This window comes from Gadus morhua, chromosome 15 (genome assembly GCF_902167405.1).
Source record: "Gadus morhua chromosome 15, gadMor3.0, whole genome shotgun sequence".
NCBI classification, from domain to species: domain Eukaryota; kingdom Metazoa; phylum Chordata; class Actinopteri; order Gadiformes; family Gadidae; genus Gadus; species Gadus morhua.
The window spans coordinates 16,387,583-16,406,036 of NC_044062.1; the positions used below are offsets into that span (position 1 = coordinate 16,387,583).

The window sequence follows — 18,454 nt, forward strand, 5'->3', positions numbered from 1 at the left end:
CCTGATGCAGCACGCCTGTTAGATTGTACTCCCTCTCGCCGCGTTGAATGCTTTCGCATGCGCGTCTCTTTCATAAACTTTCATAAACTCTCTAGGCCTACTGTAAAACGGAAAATGTCAAATTAATCGTTTCAACTCGATTATACGAGTTTGGAGATCGTTTGACCCCAAAATCGATATCGCGATCGAAATTCGATTAATTGCACAGCCCTACTGCACTGTTTGATATTGTGCTTTCACTGATTTGTCACTAGATGCGAATTGGATAGATGCTATACTCTTTTATGGTGTATCGAATGGTGACATTTATGTTTCAAACCAAATGTGGCCCAACACCATATTTGTAATCCTATGATGTCCATAAATATACCAAGTTTATATATTATAGACATTGAATTGTGTCCCACAGACATGCTCTTCACAAGCATAGCCAGGGCTACATATTTGTTTGACTGGACTTTACGTAGCGTATGCGTGTGAGTTTTGCGTGACTTCATGTATTTTATTAAAGCCATGTATGACTAGTGGATCTGAGCATTGTCCACGTGTCTCTGCAGTGGTGCTGCTGCTGCTGCAGCGGCTGCAGCAGGAGGTGGTGTCGGCGGAGTCGTCCCTCCTGCAGGCCGCGGCCTCCCGGCCCCTCTACGGCCGCGCCCACTGCATCACCGCTGTGCTGCAGCGCCTCCCCCTGGGGTGAGGGTCACACGCACCCATGCAGGGAGCTCTTCCCTCCAACCGGCACCCTACTGTCTGAATAATCTTTAATAATCCCATTCTTACTTACCGTACTTTGTGTTTGTGTATTTAATAAATAAACCTACGTTTTTTTGGGGTTGTTAATTTCACTCTCTACGACCCTCAAATCTTACCTCCAGCCCCTTTTTAATCTTGCTTGGGTTGAATGTATCTGTGTGTGATCTGTTGGTTCTGTGTGTGTGTGTGTGTGTGTGTGTGTGTGTGTGTGTGTGTGTGTGTGCGTGTGCGCGTCCAGGAGTCTCACCCTGACGGAGCAGTGGAGGAGTGTGGTGTCGAAGCTGATCGCTGTGTGCTACAGGATGTCTGATATCGTGTCCCCGGTCGTCCAGAGTTCGTCCCCCGAGGGACTCATCCCCATGGATACGGACTCAGGTGGCTCTAGCAGACCAGACGCCTTTAAAGGCTAAAGCTCTCCGAATATCTAGCTCCATATTGATGATATCTGTTTTTGTGTCTTAGCCACAGAAATCCCATATTGAACATCGAACGTGTGTTTGTGTTAGGAATACAATTCTTCTATCATCAGTTGGTTGTTAAAAGATAAACTGCCCAATGTGCCAAAGAAGTACAGCTTCTTCCCACTTGCCATCCCCTATTAGGATGTTCTTTTACATTTGAAAGGGTAATTAAAGTTTAGTGTGTGCGCAGATGCATCAGCAGGGCTCCAACGTATCCTTCAAGAGATCCAGCCCAGGGACACCAACGACTTCTTCACCAGCGCCAGAGAGCTGGAACCACAGGCCGGGGACGACCCCGACCAGCACGACAAAACAAAGGAGACCAAAGGTCAGCCCAAGATCACCACGCCTCTCTGGCCTTTACCTCTATACAGACTCCGCCTCATGCTTTTTTCATACGAGCTAATTGTAAAACATTGAGTTTTTTTAAATATGGATTCATCGCTATAAGACAGAGAAGTACTCTGTTTTATTGCACATTAAGTGATGATACACAGCAGCTTGAATAACCATGGCATACTCTGTGCACTGTTATTTATCTGACCAAACACATGTTGAGGATAAATGAATCAATTAGTGTAAAGCAGTACAGTACCCATAATGTCCTGATGAGGTCAGCCTTTGAGTGAGGCTGTTTAAGGAAAGGAGTAATGCATTGTAATGCATGGAAAAATCCTCTCGGTTTAACACACTGCACTTTAACAAGGTACCACATGGTTGAGAACACATCAATACAGTGTGAGTGTGTGTGTGTGTCCCAGGTGTGTGTGACGGCGGTGAGGGATACCGGGTGACAGCCCAGATGGTCCTGGTGTGTTGCTGGCGCAGCATGAAGGAGGTGGCCATGATGCTGGGAGAGCTGTGCCAGAGCCTTCCCTTGCAATACAACCATGTGGATGAGGCACACACCGGATTGGTCACTGAGGAGCAGGTCGGACACTCATGCCAACACCTGCAGTTCAACACGACTCGTATGCCCCATAGACCATAGGCCATACCCCAAATTCAGTTCCGACACTCTCTCTGGTGAGACGTCTTATTTACTCATATTCTCCAAAAAGGAAACTGCACAGTGTGCTTCTTTCCCTGCATGACTTGGAGCAGGGTGAGAACACTGCTTTAGAATAGCATTTTTATCAACTTATCATTTAATTTTTTTATTTTAATCACACAAAAACTACAATATAACGTCAGATTACTGCATGGTCTTCAGTGGCTTTCGGATCCACCCCTCAGTCCTTGTACGACTCAGTTACGGCAGAGCTGTAATGTAGTCTAAAAGTTGCAAAAGACACACAGCTTCTTTAGTATGAGAGTAAGTCCTACTTCCAATCATGCCGTGTTGGGCACTTCCCATTTAGACATTGGCTACCATTTCCTTTACTGAAGCTTCGACTTGATCGTGGCACCTCAGGACAGCACATCCCCTTGCAGCGATTGCTTTAGTGCTGACCCCCATGTTCTGCTCTGCTCTTTGCACTTTCAACACAGGCTTTGGTATTGTCTGCGTGTGTGTGTGTGTTCGTGTGATTTGGATTGGATTATTTAGCTGGTTGGGCAAAATACAGAATTTTAACTCAAAGTCTAGGAAGGGCCAGTGGTACCAAACATATGACAATTGATGATGTCCTTATCAAATGTAAAGTGCCAACATTATCAAACATTTACAATAACTTTTGGGATTTCATTTGACCTGGTTTCTTTGGTTTCTCTGGTAACAGTACCAAGATAAACTATTATAAAGCCATACAAAATTTGAATAACAGTCATCTTGAAGTCGATACATTATGAAATCGTTGACTGTACAAATGAACCAATTGGACACAAATGCTTTAGCACTAGCATATATAGCCAAAAAGGCTTGTTTTTTTGGCACTGGCATTGTTTTGGCACCGTTGTCCTCGAATAAAGGTCTTGTACACAAAGACCACATTCATATTAGCCATTGAAATGTGTCCCAGGTGAGCAGAGCCATAAATACAGGTGTGAACTTCTTGTTGTTCACCAGAGCCACATTCAGAGGTGGTGGATATGAGACCATATCCCCACCGTAGTGTGAACACATTTGTGTCCCTGCATGACGCATTTGTCACCTACATGATCATGCCTACATCGTCAAGGAAACCACTGTTCAACCCTGCTTAACCGATTCAACATTGGTTACCTTTATTTGCTTATTGCGCAAGTTGACTCCTTCCTCGTTTTTTGTAATAAGGGGAGGAGCGCTTGCACAACATTGCTGGATCCCTGTCCATTGCGTGGAGCTTGCCAGTTTGCATCCTGGGCGCCATGATGTTTGACGGCCTTGTTCCTGCTTTGTAAACATTGCGTGTGTTGACTGACTTTAAATGGCAATGAGTAATAAAATTGTAATCTCAAGTGGTCACTGGAGAGCCTAAATGGCCTGGCAATGGCAAAGCTCTGCACGGCTGCACTTGTTCCCAGCCCAATAGACACATCTGAAAGCAAAATCCAGGTCTGAAAAACACATGCTCCGCTCAGCTGTAGACGGATGTTTATGTCCCACACACTCTCGTATAAGGCTTCACTACAAGGTGAGGACCTGCGTGTGTAAACAGCTGACGTCTTTCGAGCCTGAAGAGACGGAGGGTGTCGGACGGCCTGCTGGGATCCTCCTCGTTTAGCATCCGTCCTCGTTAGCAGCGCACCATCATTTGAAGCCGCTCCCGCTGGGGTTTTAACTAGACGCAGTGTCCCTCCTCCCTGCCCACTGCATTCTTTCCAAATCACTTCCACCACGAGCCGGAAAACACACACACACATACACACACACATACACACAGATTGACAAAAAAACAGGAATAGTTGTCTGAGTGCTTCAGCATGTTAGTCCGTAATAACAAGGGGAACCAGACATAAGCGGTAAGTGACTGTGTAGGGGGTATGTTGTGTTTGTATGTTTTTATGCTGTTCTACTAAATATCTACACTCAAACGTGTCTACCGTGGAAGTAAGGTGTGTGTGTGCTGTTTCGTCAACAATGCTGCACGAAAATTACCAATGTCCTTCACAACTTACTACAAAAAATGTTAATGATAGGCTTTGTGTTAAGTCGTTACAAATAACTATTGTCCTGCCTCAAACCGTACCCAATTGCCCAATACAGCTAGACCAAGCAGCGCTTCCGTAGAGCCATACCAGAACCCTGACCTCAGGTATGGTTCAATTAACCCTACTGACCTTTATTGAACATTATACATTATGTTGATCATGACCAAACTAATATAGTAATCTAAATATGTATCACATTTAACTGCACATTTCCTACTGTAATGCAAAAACAATTTCTAACAGATTCAAAGTCAACTTTTTGAATGAATCGTCGATCTGGTCTTTCAAGGCCAATTTCCACCGGAACCGGCATGGAAGCACCACGGCAGTAAAACGGTCGCTGAAAATAATAGAAAACATTATAGTCAATGTAGGCTATTCCACTGGATACGGGGCACCGGCACCGGGGCACCGGCACCGTCCCCAAGCCACACACGATTCGTGCCTCTTCTATTTTTGAAACTTGCCGGTTCGCAGCTGTGTCTCAGAACACTTCTACAGCCAATCAGTTTGCATTTGCTCATGAATATTCAGGAGCTCACATCGACCCCTATGCAATTCACAGGGTATTTTAATCTTATACAGTCTATCTATGGTATCCATAGCTAATCAGTGGCAAAGAAGAAATTAAAGTCTGCATTGATGCCTCGTCTATTCAATTCATATAGGCCTATAATTATAATTATCGTATCCATAGCTAATCAGTGGCAAAGAAGAAATTAAAGTCTGCATTGATGCCTCGTCTATTCAATTCATATAGGCCTATAATTATAATTATTATAGGCCTAATTATAGGCCTATATGAATTGAATAGACGAGGCATCAATGCAGACTTTAATTTCTTCTTTGCCACTTTAATTTCTTCTTTGCCACTGATTAGCTATGGATACGATAATTATAATTATAGGCCTATATGAATTGAATAGACGAGGCATGAGCCATCAGACGGAACTTATCCGTACCTAGGCTCAGGCTGGGTAGCCCTGCCCATTCTGCCGGCAATTTTAGTTCGCCCTGCAGAAGGGTCTGGAGAAGAGCAATACATTTCTTTCTGCTTCCGATATGTTTTTGCGGGAGTCAATCACCAAGCTGGCTTTTCACCCTGGAGCGCTATTGGCTGGTTTAACACAATGAAGAAAGGGAAGCGACGGCAAGCAGTCAATTGGGTACAGAGTCATTTGAACTAGGCCCATTGATCACGCCTCTTATTCTGAAGTAAATGACAACAGCTTCCCCAGACCAACATGCAATCTACGATTGAGCTTGGTCTGGCAATAGCCAGGCTAATCCGTACCGCTTCCAGTGGGGATTGCAGTACGGAAAACAGCCGCTTGGCTGCCGTGCAGCTTCCATGCCAGTTCTGGTGGAAATTGGCCTTCACAATGGAGAGAATCCAAAGAATCCATTTGAAGTGAAAAGCACTGTGTTGATGGCAAAAATCAAGATTCTTCAACCGCAACTGGCCTTTCAGTTAACTCTGGCCTGTCAAGACAATATGGCGGCGACATTGTGACATGTGACTTGAGCTAAAAATGGTGAATGTTTTCTGGCGTGAGTCAACATGGGTAAAGTTATTCCTAAATTGTATGTTGTAATCTCAGCCTTGTAAACAACATTCACAACAGTTGACGCATGTGTAGTTCTAAATCAGTAATATCATTAATTCATTCAGCATGACTTTGGACTTTGAAATCCTTCCAATCTGCAGTATTGCCCTGAAACCACACACGTTCAGTAATAAAGGCATGGTCTTGTAGTCTTGGTATAACATGATGTTCCCACGACTGGCCAGAAATCATCATGCCTTGGCCCCCGCTTAATGACACCAGAGAGCGCAGCAACGCGAGTACAGCCTGTCATTGATGGTAACCAGCATTAGGCTTCTTGAGGGGACCAATGACTCATGAACCTACAGCACTAGGGGTCGACCTATATGTGTTTTTCTGGGCTGATGCTGATACCTATTATTATTAATCAAGGAGACTGATAACCGATATTTGGAACCAATGTACTGTACACTATTATTAATAACACAAACTCAAAAGCATTTATTAAATTGAGTAACATAAAATAGGAACATTATCTTCAAACAAAAAGAGCATGGAGTTCTCAGCTCTATTTGTTATAAAGTAAACTGAAAATTTTTATAAATAAATAAACAAAATATCTCCCTGAAGTTTAAATTATTTAAATGCTATATATTATCACGTGATGCCATTCACTGGGGGGGTCACACACGTGTGTGTGTGTGTGTGTGTGTGTGTGTGTGTGTGTGTGTGTGTGTGTGTGTGTGTGTGTGTGTGTGTGTGTGTGTGTGTGTGTGTGTGTGTGTGTGTGTGGAAAGGTCAGAGAGAAGCGGCTGCAGCTCCAGTCAGCTGCTCCAAGTGGAGAAGTGTGTGGTTTGCTTTCGTCTTGATCATTATGTACTCCCATCATTTGTGCACGGATGGGGGTTGTCTAATATCCAGTTTCTGGAAAATAGCTCTGGCCTGGGTTTAAGGCGACCAAAGTCAATTTGCCCCACCGCAGTGATGACACACACACACTTGCGAGAGAGTGTCTTTCCACAGCGCTTTCCTTTTGCCTTCACACAATCCTTTGCAAATGTCCTGTGTTGGAGCTAGTTGTCACGGCAACGCCACAGATGTTTCCAGCCACTGGGTGGTGCCCATGGCAACTTTGCCATTGTTGACTTAAGTGATGGTGTTTCATTTTATATTCTTCACTTGTGAGTGACCCTTGGCCTGAACGCAGCGGGGACAGGGCAGTGTCATGACATCTTGAAAACGCTCCTACTCTTGCTGCTCTCTTTGTTGTAAAATAGCCTCTCGCACACACACACACACACTGCTCACGAACCCAAACACACACACTGTCAAGTGGTTGCCTCATGGAAAAAGAATCACAGATTAACTATGTAAACTGTGTTTGTCAACCAAAGAAGGAACTCGATAGAAATGAGTTCGTCAGAACCTAAAAGACTCTGAGTGCACGGCATACCTTTAGATCCTCCCAGGACCGACTCCTGATGTCCTGTCGCGCCCTTCCTCGCCTTTGGACAGTAAAGCATTTAAGATGGCCGATGTGTTTTTGATTCGTTCCTCTGACCGGGAATGACACACAACTGGACCAAGATGAGGGCGTTGGCGGGGCCCAAGTATGGCTCAAAGTTTCCCTTGACAATAGTATCATCCCGTCTCTCTGCCCAAAATGCATGTTGTGCCGAATGGGATGGTTTAAAAAGTTAAGGCTTACAAACCTCCCCATACCAAGACGTTCTGACACACACACGCACACACGCACAGACGCACACACGCATGTGTATTGCCAGACTCTGGTTTCACTCTTTGGTATGTTTTTATTGGCGTTCTGCGGTCAAGAGTTAACATTGTTCAGGGTTGCATTTGATTCCATGTTAAGTTGTCAGATGCGATTGAGTCAACAATATTGTTTAAACCCCTGTACATTCCGGATAGTAAGAAGATAATTACATTGATTCACCTTTTTTCCTTGCCTGTCTGTCATGGCCCCCCGAGCCGGTCACGTAATTGTTGTGGGGATCTCAATACAGCCAGTCTCTCTCTCTCTCTCTCTCTCTCTCTGCTCTTCTTGGAAACGGCTGCGCTACAAACAGGAAGTTGATTTCTAAATAGAGTGCACCGCCCTTAGATACACACTCTGCCCGGCTCTGCAGAGGAAGCCCTGCTTAACTCCTTAAAACAAACTTTAAAATAATTCCTGCCGGGTCCAGGGCCGATTCAGCCCGCCACAGTGGGGTGGTTTTGGTCCGAGCGAGCCCGCATGCCTCTCACAGCGGCCGGCCGCTCCCGTTATAACCCCGAGGCGCCCGCCGCCGCCGCTGCGCTCGGTGAGGTCACGCTGGGCCCTGGCAGTCTGTTCCGGCCCTGCTGACGCGACCAGTCATGGGGGCCAATTTGGTGCTGCGGTCCCCCTCAGGTCCTCCTCACTCCTCCATCCTCCCATCCAGTTTGAGCCACTTCTTTTACGAGCGTGGGGTTAGCGAGCAGCGGTTGAGGTCGAGTTCCATGACTTTTTTTTCTTGCCTGCGCTTTTTGCCTCGTTCAATGGAAGTGTTTAGGAGGGGGGGGGTGTGTCGTTTCAGCCCGGGGCGAAGCTGTTTGTGTCGTGCGTCACATGAGCAGTTGGCAGCAGAGAGACGGGACGGGGGGGCCGGCGGGGGTGGTAATGGTATGCGAGAGGGGATGATGTAACCCTCCTCGTATCGTGGTTCTGAATCCGTGCCAAGAGTAGACCATGTGTCTCGTCCCCGGATCCAGAAGGTGTATCTTTCTCCATCCCCCCCCCGTCCCCTCCCTCATACATAAACACAGACTGGAGGAGGGAAGGGGTTGGGTCCCCCTCCCCGTGCCCTCCGTGCCACCCGTGACCGTCTGGGCCCCCGCCGTGCCTGCTGGCGGTGGGGGCCCACAGGGCCCTCTAATGACAGGGCAGCAGAGTGGCGCTTCCGCCTCGCCCAGCGGCTCACCTGCACTACATCCACTGGCTCTGCTCGCTGTGTGTTTGTAGCTAGAATAATGTTACTAACACTATTACTAACCCCATGGTTTTAGCCACAGTGGTCATTATGGGATGCCTTGGCCCGCCTCTCTGAGCACCCTTGCTTACCAACATGCGGCTCTCACGGTCGACATGACCGGTCCCTCGTTGGAGATACCCAGAATAGGAGCACAAGGTTGCCCTTTAGCTTGCATTCAGCTCATCGGCAGAGGTTCACATGCATTCTGGGTAAAAAAAAAACATCCCCAAGTAGCATCAGAACATGCAAGCAATGGGTGGTTAGCTTTAACTATAGGTCAGCTTCAACGGTGAGTGGTTAGTTTTAACAAGCAGCTGCTAGAATAGGAGTGTATTTGGTTACTCTCAGAGGTGTAAGAATGCCAATAAAAGTAACCTTATTTGACCAAACAGTGAAATTCATTCAGTTGGCAATAATCAACTAAATTTAGGTTCTTTACAAAAGTAAAGAACCTAAAGACCAGGTGGGTTTAATTTCCTGTATTTTTAAGTACAGGAAATAGCATGGATACTACTGTAATATCGTTCTATATTAATGTTGATAGCATTATATTAGTCAAATTGTAATCCCGGGCTACAGGTTTGACACTGCCCCACCCTGACATGATGTTATGATGGAGTAGCTAACCCGTGGCTGTGTCTGTCTCCCAGGTGGAGGGTGTGGGCCTCTACTTCCGCCAGCAGCTCCTGCAGTCGCGGCACCGCGGGGCCTTTGAGCTGGCCTACGTGGGCTTTGTTCGCCTCACAGAGATGCTCTGCAGGTGGGTGGGGATTCCTTTACCTCGGGCCTTTTGTGTAGTTGGACCTTTCTAGCTTTTGTATCATCATTGTTTCACTGCCTTTTCCGAGTGTTGGGAATGACGACGGCGAATGGGTCTTATCTTTTCTCCTCAACGTCCAGTTGAGTAAAACAAACTTTCTTTTTGGTTTGTAAACAAAAAACATGAGATCAGAGCTATTTAAAAACTAGAGCCTTCAAGGTTAACCCGGCTTCGCTATTAAATCCCTGGGAGAATATTTACAGGGAGGAAAAACAACAACAGGCTTTTGCTTTGTAGTACCTCATGGCATTTCTTTCCTCAATGGAGGCCTGTGGGAATAAATACATGGTCTGCCCCGGATGAACCGCTAAATGCCAAGGCATCGCTGTGGACTCGGGCCGGCCCCGGGGAACGCAGCGCGCTTTAAACACAACTATTGTTTGGTCGGGTACAAAATAAGTCTCTCCATGAATGTTTAGGGTGTTGAGTAATGAGGGCAACATTCTGGTGGCTTTGCATGTGAGCAATAGGCGTGTGTGTGTTCCGCTCTGAGTTTGCTTGGGTGGGGTGACAGAGGAGGGGTGGGCAGGAATGAACAGTGTGTGGCTAGTATGTAGTTAATGTGCTGGGTTATGGGGTGTTGATTGTGGGGTGTCTAACCGCTGCCTTTTGATGCCCTGGTGGATTTTTGTTTTATTTCTTCCTGGACTCCGCTGTTTGTTCCACGGTGCCGGGGCATGCTTACTCACAGTCTTTCTATCTCTTCTTATCTCTTTCTCCATCCATCACTGCTATTCCTTCTCTGAACTCTGGGCCTCCAGGCTGTAACACAAGTGGATTGATGTACTAGGTGGTTGCAGTAGCTCAGGAGATTGAGTGGGTTGACTTGCACCCGGGAGGTTGCGAGTATGATCCCCAGCTCAGGAGCACCTCAACACAGAGGTGTCCCTGAGGTGAAACACCTTACCCAAACTGCTCACGATAAGCTGGATGGCGCCCCTGCTAAATGCTCTAATTCATAGAATTAATAAATAAATACTGAGTCTCACCTTATTTCCACAATTACTATTAATATTTATTGTACTTCAGTATAATTGTAAACGTGTGTGTGTGTGTGTGTGTGTGTGTGTGTGTACACGCACGTAGACAGCTGACTGTACACAGCCTGCCCGGCACACTAGATTGTTTGTTCATTGTGTAAACAGAATCGTAGTTCAGTGTGTACAGGGTTCGGGTCACAGTAGCAACAGGAAGCATCAACTTATCATTTGTGGCTAGATGTTGTAGATAATACTAGGTTGTGGGACTGGAAGATAAAGAAGTACAATTTCTTGTCCTTCGATAACACTGCATTGTCATGACACTAAAGTGCTTAACTATTTCGAAAATAATGATAAGAGGCCAACCCAACCTACCCCCCACAGGATATTAATAAACCCCAGTATTGACGTAAAGAAAACAGCTAACGTTCAATATATTTATCTCGCTGTCGTGTGTGTGTGTGTGTGTGTGTGTGTGTGTGTGTGTGTGTGTTAGGAGTGGGAGTCAATCCCTGCAGAAGCTTCCGTCCCGCTGGCTGCGTGAGGTGTTGCAGGAGGTCAAGTCCAGTGATCCCTCGTCCAAACTGTGCGCGACGCGACGCAGTGCAGGAATCCCCTTCTACATTCAGGTCCGGACTCTTTGTACGCTAAGCTAGTGTACATGCAAAATAGGCTCATAACATTATTGTGATGCCACACACACACGCACGCACACACGCACGCACGCACGCGCGCGCGCGCACACACACACACAGTTTTTAAAGCTCAATTATAGCTGAAGGCGATAGGCGTGAACCAACGTAGTCACGGCCCTTCAGTTCATATGCCGCTTTGCCTCGTGTTTCGCAGCACTGAAGCAGAGTACGCTTACTGCTCATCCAAAGCATGGATGTAAGATATTAAACAACGTCACGTATGTCGTTTCCTGTCGTTACCTTTTAGAGAATAGTGTCACGACATCATTTCTACAGTGTTGCTATCTTACCCCTGAGAAACCTCTTGCTTTTAAACCTATTGCTCTTGCTCACATAATGCCCACCTATATAAAAGAGGTATGAGAGGCCTGCACACACAAGCAGTGTCCTTTTGATGACCCATAGCTGTTACGCTCCACATGATCAACTCCACCCCCTGCCCTCCTCTTCTCCCCTTGTCTGCTTCACAGTTGAACGGCTAAAACGCTAGCCCCTCTGCTGCGCTTTGATTACAGTATACAACAGAGACCGGGTCGTAGGTCAGACCACCACAAGGTTGTAGTGACGTGTAGTTCAGCATCACACAGCCAGAAACTCACGTGTGTGTGTTTGTGTTTTTGATTGTGTGTGTAAGGAAGCCACGTCTGACTTTCATTTTTCGATCATTCGATTCTGCCTGTCGATGATGATCGCTCTAAAACCTGTGATTGTTAAGACGGGCAACAGCGCTGCAGTCCAAAGGATCATGTTGTTAAAGGAGCAGATTGCAAAGCTTTAGCTCTGCAGTTTATCTGTAGTTGAGCGGTCTCTCCCTGGTCCCCGTGGTACCTCCCCAGGCGCTGCTGTCGTCGGAGCCCAAGGCGTCTAGCTGCAGCCTGCTGAGGATGACCATGAGGGAGCTGACCTCTCTGGCCGCCCCCTCTGCGGACCAGGACGACAAAAACTCCACCGTGTCACAGGTACTGGCTCACCTCCGGCCCGCGGTCATGCCCCCATGATACTGTTGACAGTTCATAGGTGCATAAGGTCATCAATCATCCGGACCTTTCATCTGGACCCTTCTTCTTCTGCAGCTATAATGTGCATACACATACAACGTGAGGTCATATTTTGGGTGCATGTGTTGTGTTCCCGTGTTCCCTTATTGTTATGATACATGTTGATTGACAGTTGTGGGGATAGGTCTTTGAAGTTATTTTGTGAATCAGCCCTTGCCTCGAAATGGCATTTCGCAAGACGCGCGTGTGCGTGTGTGTGTGTGTGCGTGTGCGTGTGTGTGGCTTTGGTTTCTGGTGATGATGATTGTCATTGCAGGTCCATGCGCTGAACATCCTGCGGGCCTTGTACCGGGACACCCGGCTGGGAGAGAACATCATCCCCTTCGTGTCTGAAGGCATGCAGGCGGCTGTGCTGGGATTCACCTCTCCAATTTGGGCTGTGAGCTCCTGCTTTTATCTTTCTTTTTGTGGAGTAAAAGATGGGTTTGGGCTGGGAGAGGGTCAGTTTAAATTGGCTGCAATGTAACCCGTAGGATCCATAGCGCCCCAATAATGTTTGTCTCTAGAAATCCTCAGATGTATAGGTGTCTGACAACCTTTCTGTTGATTGGTGTGGTATTTTGTCTAACCAAGTCTGGCTCAAAAAAATCACTTGCAGAAGAGTTCATTTGTTGCAGGAAATGTCCCTCTTTTCCTTACAATCTGAACCCTCCTTCACCCAAGTCGTTTCGATAGCTCCAAGTTTCATCAGTTCTCCTCCTGCAACTACTCAACTCTCACAATATTTCAGGGCGAACTTGGTTTGACAAAATAATACAACCGATCAAGAGATAGGTAAAGAAAATACGTAGTTATTTCTCGGTAGGGATCCTTTCCTTAAAGTCGTCAGAAAAAAGCATTTTTAGAGGATGTCGATTGTATGGCCGCTGTTGCCCCTAAGGGTAACATTAACTGGCCGCTTAATATCGAACGATCTCGCTCAATACTGGACCATTTCCCAAAATTATTATCTGCATTAATCACATAGGCCCAAAATGATCCATTACAAAATGTATCAACAAACTTTTGACTCTGTTACTTTTTTTAACATTACATTAGTGTGATTCTGCCTGTGCAATGCAGTTGTTCTGCCTGTGCAATTCTTCTTTCCGTCTTCATCCGTCTTGACATCTCGTCGTGCTGTTGTCCCAGGTAAGGAACTCCTCCACTCTGCTGTTCAGCACCTTGATCACTAGGATCTTCGGAGTGAAGAAAGGCAAGGACGAGCACTCAAAAAAGAACAGGTATGTTACTACTCATCCAGTATTGTGTCAGATGATAAAGGATGACTTGTTTTTAGCATGTATCTCAAAAAACAGGCTGCTTGCTTCGAATCCTGCCAAACACTTTAAAATGGTGAATTATTTGTCATTTAAAGTAATTGAAGACGCAACCAAACTGAAAGTGATGCGTTAGCTTGAAATGGGTTTGAACTGAAAATCATGCAAACATGACATGTGCCACTAGGGGGTGCTGTTACAGCATTACAGCATCTCTTGTTCAGGATGGCTGGTAGGGACTGTTGTCGGTGTATCTTTGAAGCAGCTCTGGCTGGCTTGCTGGAGTTTAAGAAATCGGAGTCACGTCAAAGCACCATTGCCCTCTCACCTTGTTTAGCGCGGACCACTGTTTTGAACGTGTCATCTCCCTTTTCACTGGCAAAGTCAAACGGTCTGACTACATTAAAATACCTTAAGAGAATTGAATAGCACATATCTATAGAGTTTATTTGAACCGCGTTTAGAGTTGTTGGCTTGCCGTACTTAGGAGACTACATGTGACCTTTCAACAGGTTGACAGCAGAGCTCTGTCCGTCTGGCATAGCTTTCATTCTCCTCTGATCTCCCTTCTCTCTGGCCCTCAGTGAGTGAGTGAGTGAGTGAGTGAGTGAGTGAGTGTGTGTGTGTGTGAGTGTGTGTGTGGGTGTGTTCATTTGTCTGTCTAGTACTGACATAGTACTCCATTACATTACTTTCCTTTACTTTTGACCCGTGTTTGTGCGTGTGTGCCAGAGTTTGCAGTGTGTAGCTGAACGTTGGAATCATGTCTTAACTGAATCCCCTTGTGGATCAGCTTCTCTCAGCAGAGTTGTACTGATGTCTAATGAGCCTCATTCCCTGAATCACCCCGCTGCGGCCACTGGCCACTTAAAACGACAGATGCATTATGGGAAAAGGACATTTAGGTCATCATGTCAGTAATGGGTGTAGAGTGATGGAGAGGATGGGGTGGAGGGGGTGGGTGTTATATACACACACATACGCACGCGCACACTCTTATCTAAACATAACCACTCACATCTAAAGATAGCAGAGCACACACACACGCCAACACCCCAGCAAGCTGCAATTACCCATTATTTTTTACAGACTAAGGGTTACATGTGCAATATTTGTACTTTCATGCTACATTCACACAGGTTGATGTTTGGCGTCACGGATTGCAACATCAAAACCACCAAGTAATAAAAACTTTATTTTAAATGATCTATTGCCGATGTCTAATAATTTAAAGATTCGATGCCAGTGAAATGTGGCACTTCATAAATTTAAAGCTTCTTAACAAAAACCGTATAGATCGATGCATACAATGATGACAATACATCACAATGACGCCACTGTAGTACTTCAACTGTGCATGATTGCGTGTGGGAATTGTGTGTGTGTGGGATGTTTGAGTATGTGTCTGTGTTTGAGGTGTTTCCATGGTGTGCTTGATCCACTAGATCTGTATTATTACTGGGATCATTTGGATGTGTGCTCTTGCGGCAGTAAATTCAATACGACAGCTTGTCCACTCCAATATGCAGCTGTTTGGTCAGCGTGTGTGTATGTGTGTCTCCGTGTGTGTGTGTGTGTGTGTGTGTGTGTGTGTGTGTGTGTGTGTTATTGCTCCAAGGATGAACTGCAACTATAGTGCATGCTGACACATACTCACAAATACAACATGGACACACCAGCAAGCCTGCTTATTATTCTTATTATTTGGAACTGGATTTGTGCGAGTGGGAGTCCTGTGGGTGTTTCCGCTTCGAGACCACAAGCCCTCCCTGTGTGTTATTCATGGGGTTAGCAGAGCCCCGGATAATGCTTGCTTGTGCATCATTTATCTATTAAAGCCTGGCTCCTGGGCTCTCCCGGCCCTGTGATGCAGTGGTGGCTGTTGCATTAAAGACATCACAAAACAATGTTGACGGAGCGGCGGTCTGCAGCTCTGCCTTCCCAGCAAAGCCTCTGGCTTGGAGACACCCCTTCCTGCTGCAGTCCCGGCACCCACTGCCTTCCCTTCAGGTGCCCTTTAGCAAGGCAGCCATTGGACATTGCTGTTAAGTTCCTAATATTTGGTTAGGAGAGTAGCTAATGGAGTGAAGCTCTTTAGTTTTGGAGCAGGTTTGTGATGGGACAGGGTTTCTTCACAACCACCTCCACCCTGTTCTCGCTGACCCTTTGCTCAACTGCAGGTTCTAATCTACTCCCACACGACCTCTGACTTATCCTCTCCAAGGAGCCCTATAGCAAGTCGGCCCAGTTAAAATAAGAAGGCTCTTGTTAAGATATAGTCCCAGGAGGATTAGGGGCCTTTGCCCCTACCCCCATGCATCCATGTGTGGAGACACACATTGAAGCAGAGCGTTTCACTCCGCCTGGAAGTGCAACGTAATGAAGCCGAGTAATGCCAAATTTCTCTGTCCAGATGAGTCCCAAGAAAACTCAACATTACCCATCCCCAATAGAAGCAATATCCCAACTGTCAAGTGGTCTGAGGCCTCCCCTTCTGGGACCTGATCACATTTTAAAGGCACCATGAGTTCTTAGGGATTCCAGGAGATTCCTGAACAGAACATCCGGCCATCGGTCAAGGAGCGAAAGCTGGGCTGTTGAGTCTTCGAACAAGACAACAACCCAAAGAATTCAAGCATTTCCACCAAATTATTCCTCTGGAGGCTTTGTGTTTTTGGATTTGCATAAGTCCTGACTTTCACCCGTGCTGTGTCAGGATGTGAAGTGGGTAGTCCATGCCAGAAACCCTTCCAACATTGCTCACTAAGTTGGCTGACGTCTGTTCTGAGTGGCTCAGGCCTCCTTACAGAGACTGATGGCGGTTAAAGTAGTCCCTCAAAGTCGTCGCGGCTGACGGAGGCGCCACAAGCTGCTGACGGAAGGGCTTCACTGTCATGTTCATATCTCTTAGTTGTTTGTTAACATTATTATTCATCTGGGTATAGAAATTCAGTTTTGTATTACAAGAGTGAACGATGCCTTTTAGAAATAATAAATATGGGCATGCATGCGGGCAGGGTGGTACAATGTCAGCAGTCTTCTGGTCATGGGTTTGTCTAGTGTGTCCCCCTACCCCAGCCCAGTCTAGATTTAGAAAGAGAGGTTAAATATAACACTGTATTGGCCCTTGGGCCGAGGAGGGTCATGCCGTGGTACTCAGGGGAGGGACGTCAATGTTATGATTTATTTAATTTCATAAGACAGCCATGCGTAAATCCTCAAGCATTCGCACAAGTTCATGAGCACACCCTTCTGTGCATGGCATGTGCAAACAATCTCACACATGCAACCATACGCACACATGTGTTCAATATGTATTGATTAAGCAACCTATTGTCCTGAATGGGAACTTTTTAGAGTTTGTATAAAACAGAAACAGATTACTTTATTGATCTCAGTGGAATTTATTTAAATGTTTCAATCATAAATGCTTTTTCCTCAAATCCAAATGATATAAGTAAATCGACCCACTCTATCTCTCCCTGCTTGTCTCAGGATGACCGGCCGAGAGTTCTTCACAAGGTTTCCTGCCCTCTATCCCTTCCTGCTCAGCCAGCTCCAGGAGGCTGCAGTCACAGTTGACAGGTGAACTCTCACGCACGCACAAGCACACATACACACAAGCACACTTTTGACCCTTTTCCTGTATTCCATTTCCCGTGATTGTTATTGCACTTCATACGTGACCTACAGGATTGATTTTGAAGATTACAATTTGTGTTTGGAATTGTATTGGCGAGTCAGTGAGGTAATGGATGCTATTACTAAGGAATCGTAGACTTGATGTCTTTGTTTGGCCTTTAAGAAGACACTTGGATTTCATCACACCGGCCTCCTAGGGACTGTTCAGATGTGAAATGTATTTTTCCCAAAGGCGTGAAACGTATTCTTTGATTGAGTCCTCTTTTAGCAAATAAACCTGATCGGTTGCAGATGGCGAGGAGACAATGCAGCGTTTGTCTTTTAGCCGCGCCGCTGCGTAGGCATTCCCAAATGTGACAACGATAGCGAGCAACACACTTCATTAATGAAGTGTCCTGCCACTGCCTTGTGCAATGAAAACCACTGCAAGCTAGTTCTGTTCAGATTTTTGGGGAGCATCTTTTAATAGTGATATCGTGCAGTCGCAGCGTCTTGTAAACATGGCTTAAGGCAGTCATTTTTTAAATAATTTGTCATTAAAACAAGTACATTTCAGATAAGCTTTTTATGTATGAATGCCATTGTTAGGGTTACACAGCGCACCCTCTGACCTTATTTGCACAAAGTTGTACAAAAATGTGTACCAGGTAAACAACAGAGTATGATTAAATAAAACCATGAATGTAGTGTTTTTCTTCCTCATCCATCTTGAATGCCAGTAAGGGTATCCGACATTTATGTCTTCATAGTTTTAAGACGTTTTGTTATTGAATGTAACATTGGCATAACCTCACTGTTACCATTGCAATTATGTCAAGTGTTTCCAAAAACAAACATCCAGAATTGAAATATTTGTTTTCCTTTGGTCTCATTTAGCCTAGTGGCTCGTTGCAGCGGTTCGCTGTCCTCATCTGCACCTTGAACTGCGACCCCTTGTCCAAGAAACACCATGTGTGGAGTCTGTGTAACTGCTCCCTGGAGCCCCTCTTATCTTAATGGCCATCCAATTAATAGAGTTCATCCACCCCCCTTATTCTCTCAAACCCCTTGTTTAGAACATAAGCCCGCTTTTCCCACGGAACCAAGGACCCGGAATAACACATAACTGCAGTGTTGCCTTGAATCGTCAAGCTTCTAGACATGCCGTTTTAGAAAA

General features: G+C 45.9%; 1 protein-coding gene across 1 annotated transcript in view; it reads left to right on the top strand.

Moving 5' to 3' along the window:
* Positions 1–18,454, top strand: part of thada (THADA armadillo repeat containing) — a 68,517-nt gene that overhangs the window by 10,197 nt on the left and 39,866 nt on the right. Inside the window, exons 18-27 of the mRNA XM_030378590.1 lie at positions 558–693; positions 992–1,128; positions 1,405–1,542; positions 1,976–2,145; positions 9,495–9,604; positions 11,141–11,273; positions 12,176–12,298; positions 12,654–12,776; positions 13,529–13,620; positions 17,152–17,241. Coding sequence (XP_030234450.1) covers positions 558–693; positions 992–1,128; positions 1,405–1,542; positions 1,976–2,145; positions 9,495–9,604; positions 11,141–11,273; positions 12,176–12,298; positions 12,654–12,776; positions 13,529–13,620; positions 17,152–17,241 — 1,252 coding nt within the window. The remainder of the gene's footprint in view (positions 1–557; positions 694–991; positions 1,129–1,404; positions 1,543–1,975; positions 2,146–9,494; positions 9,605–11,140; positions 11,274–12,175; positions 12,299–12,653; positions 12,777–13,528; positions 13,621–17,151; positions 17,242–18,454) is intronic.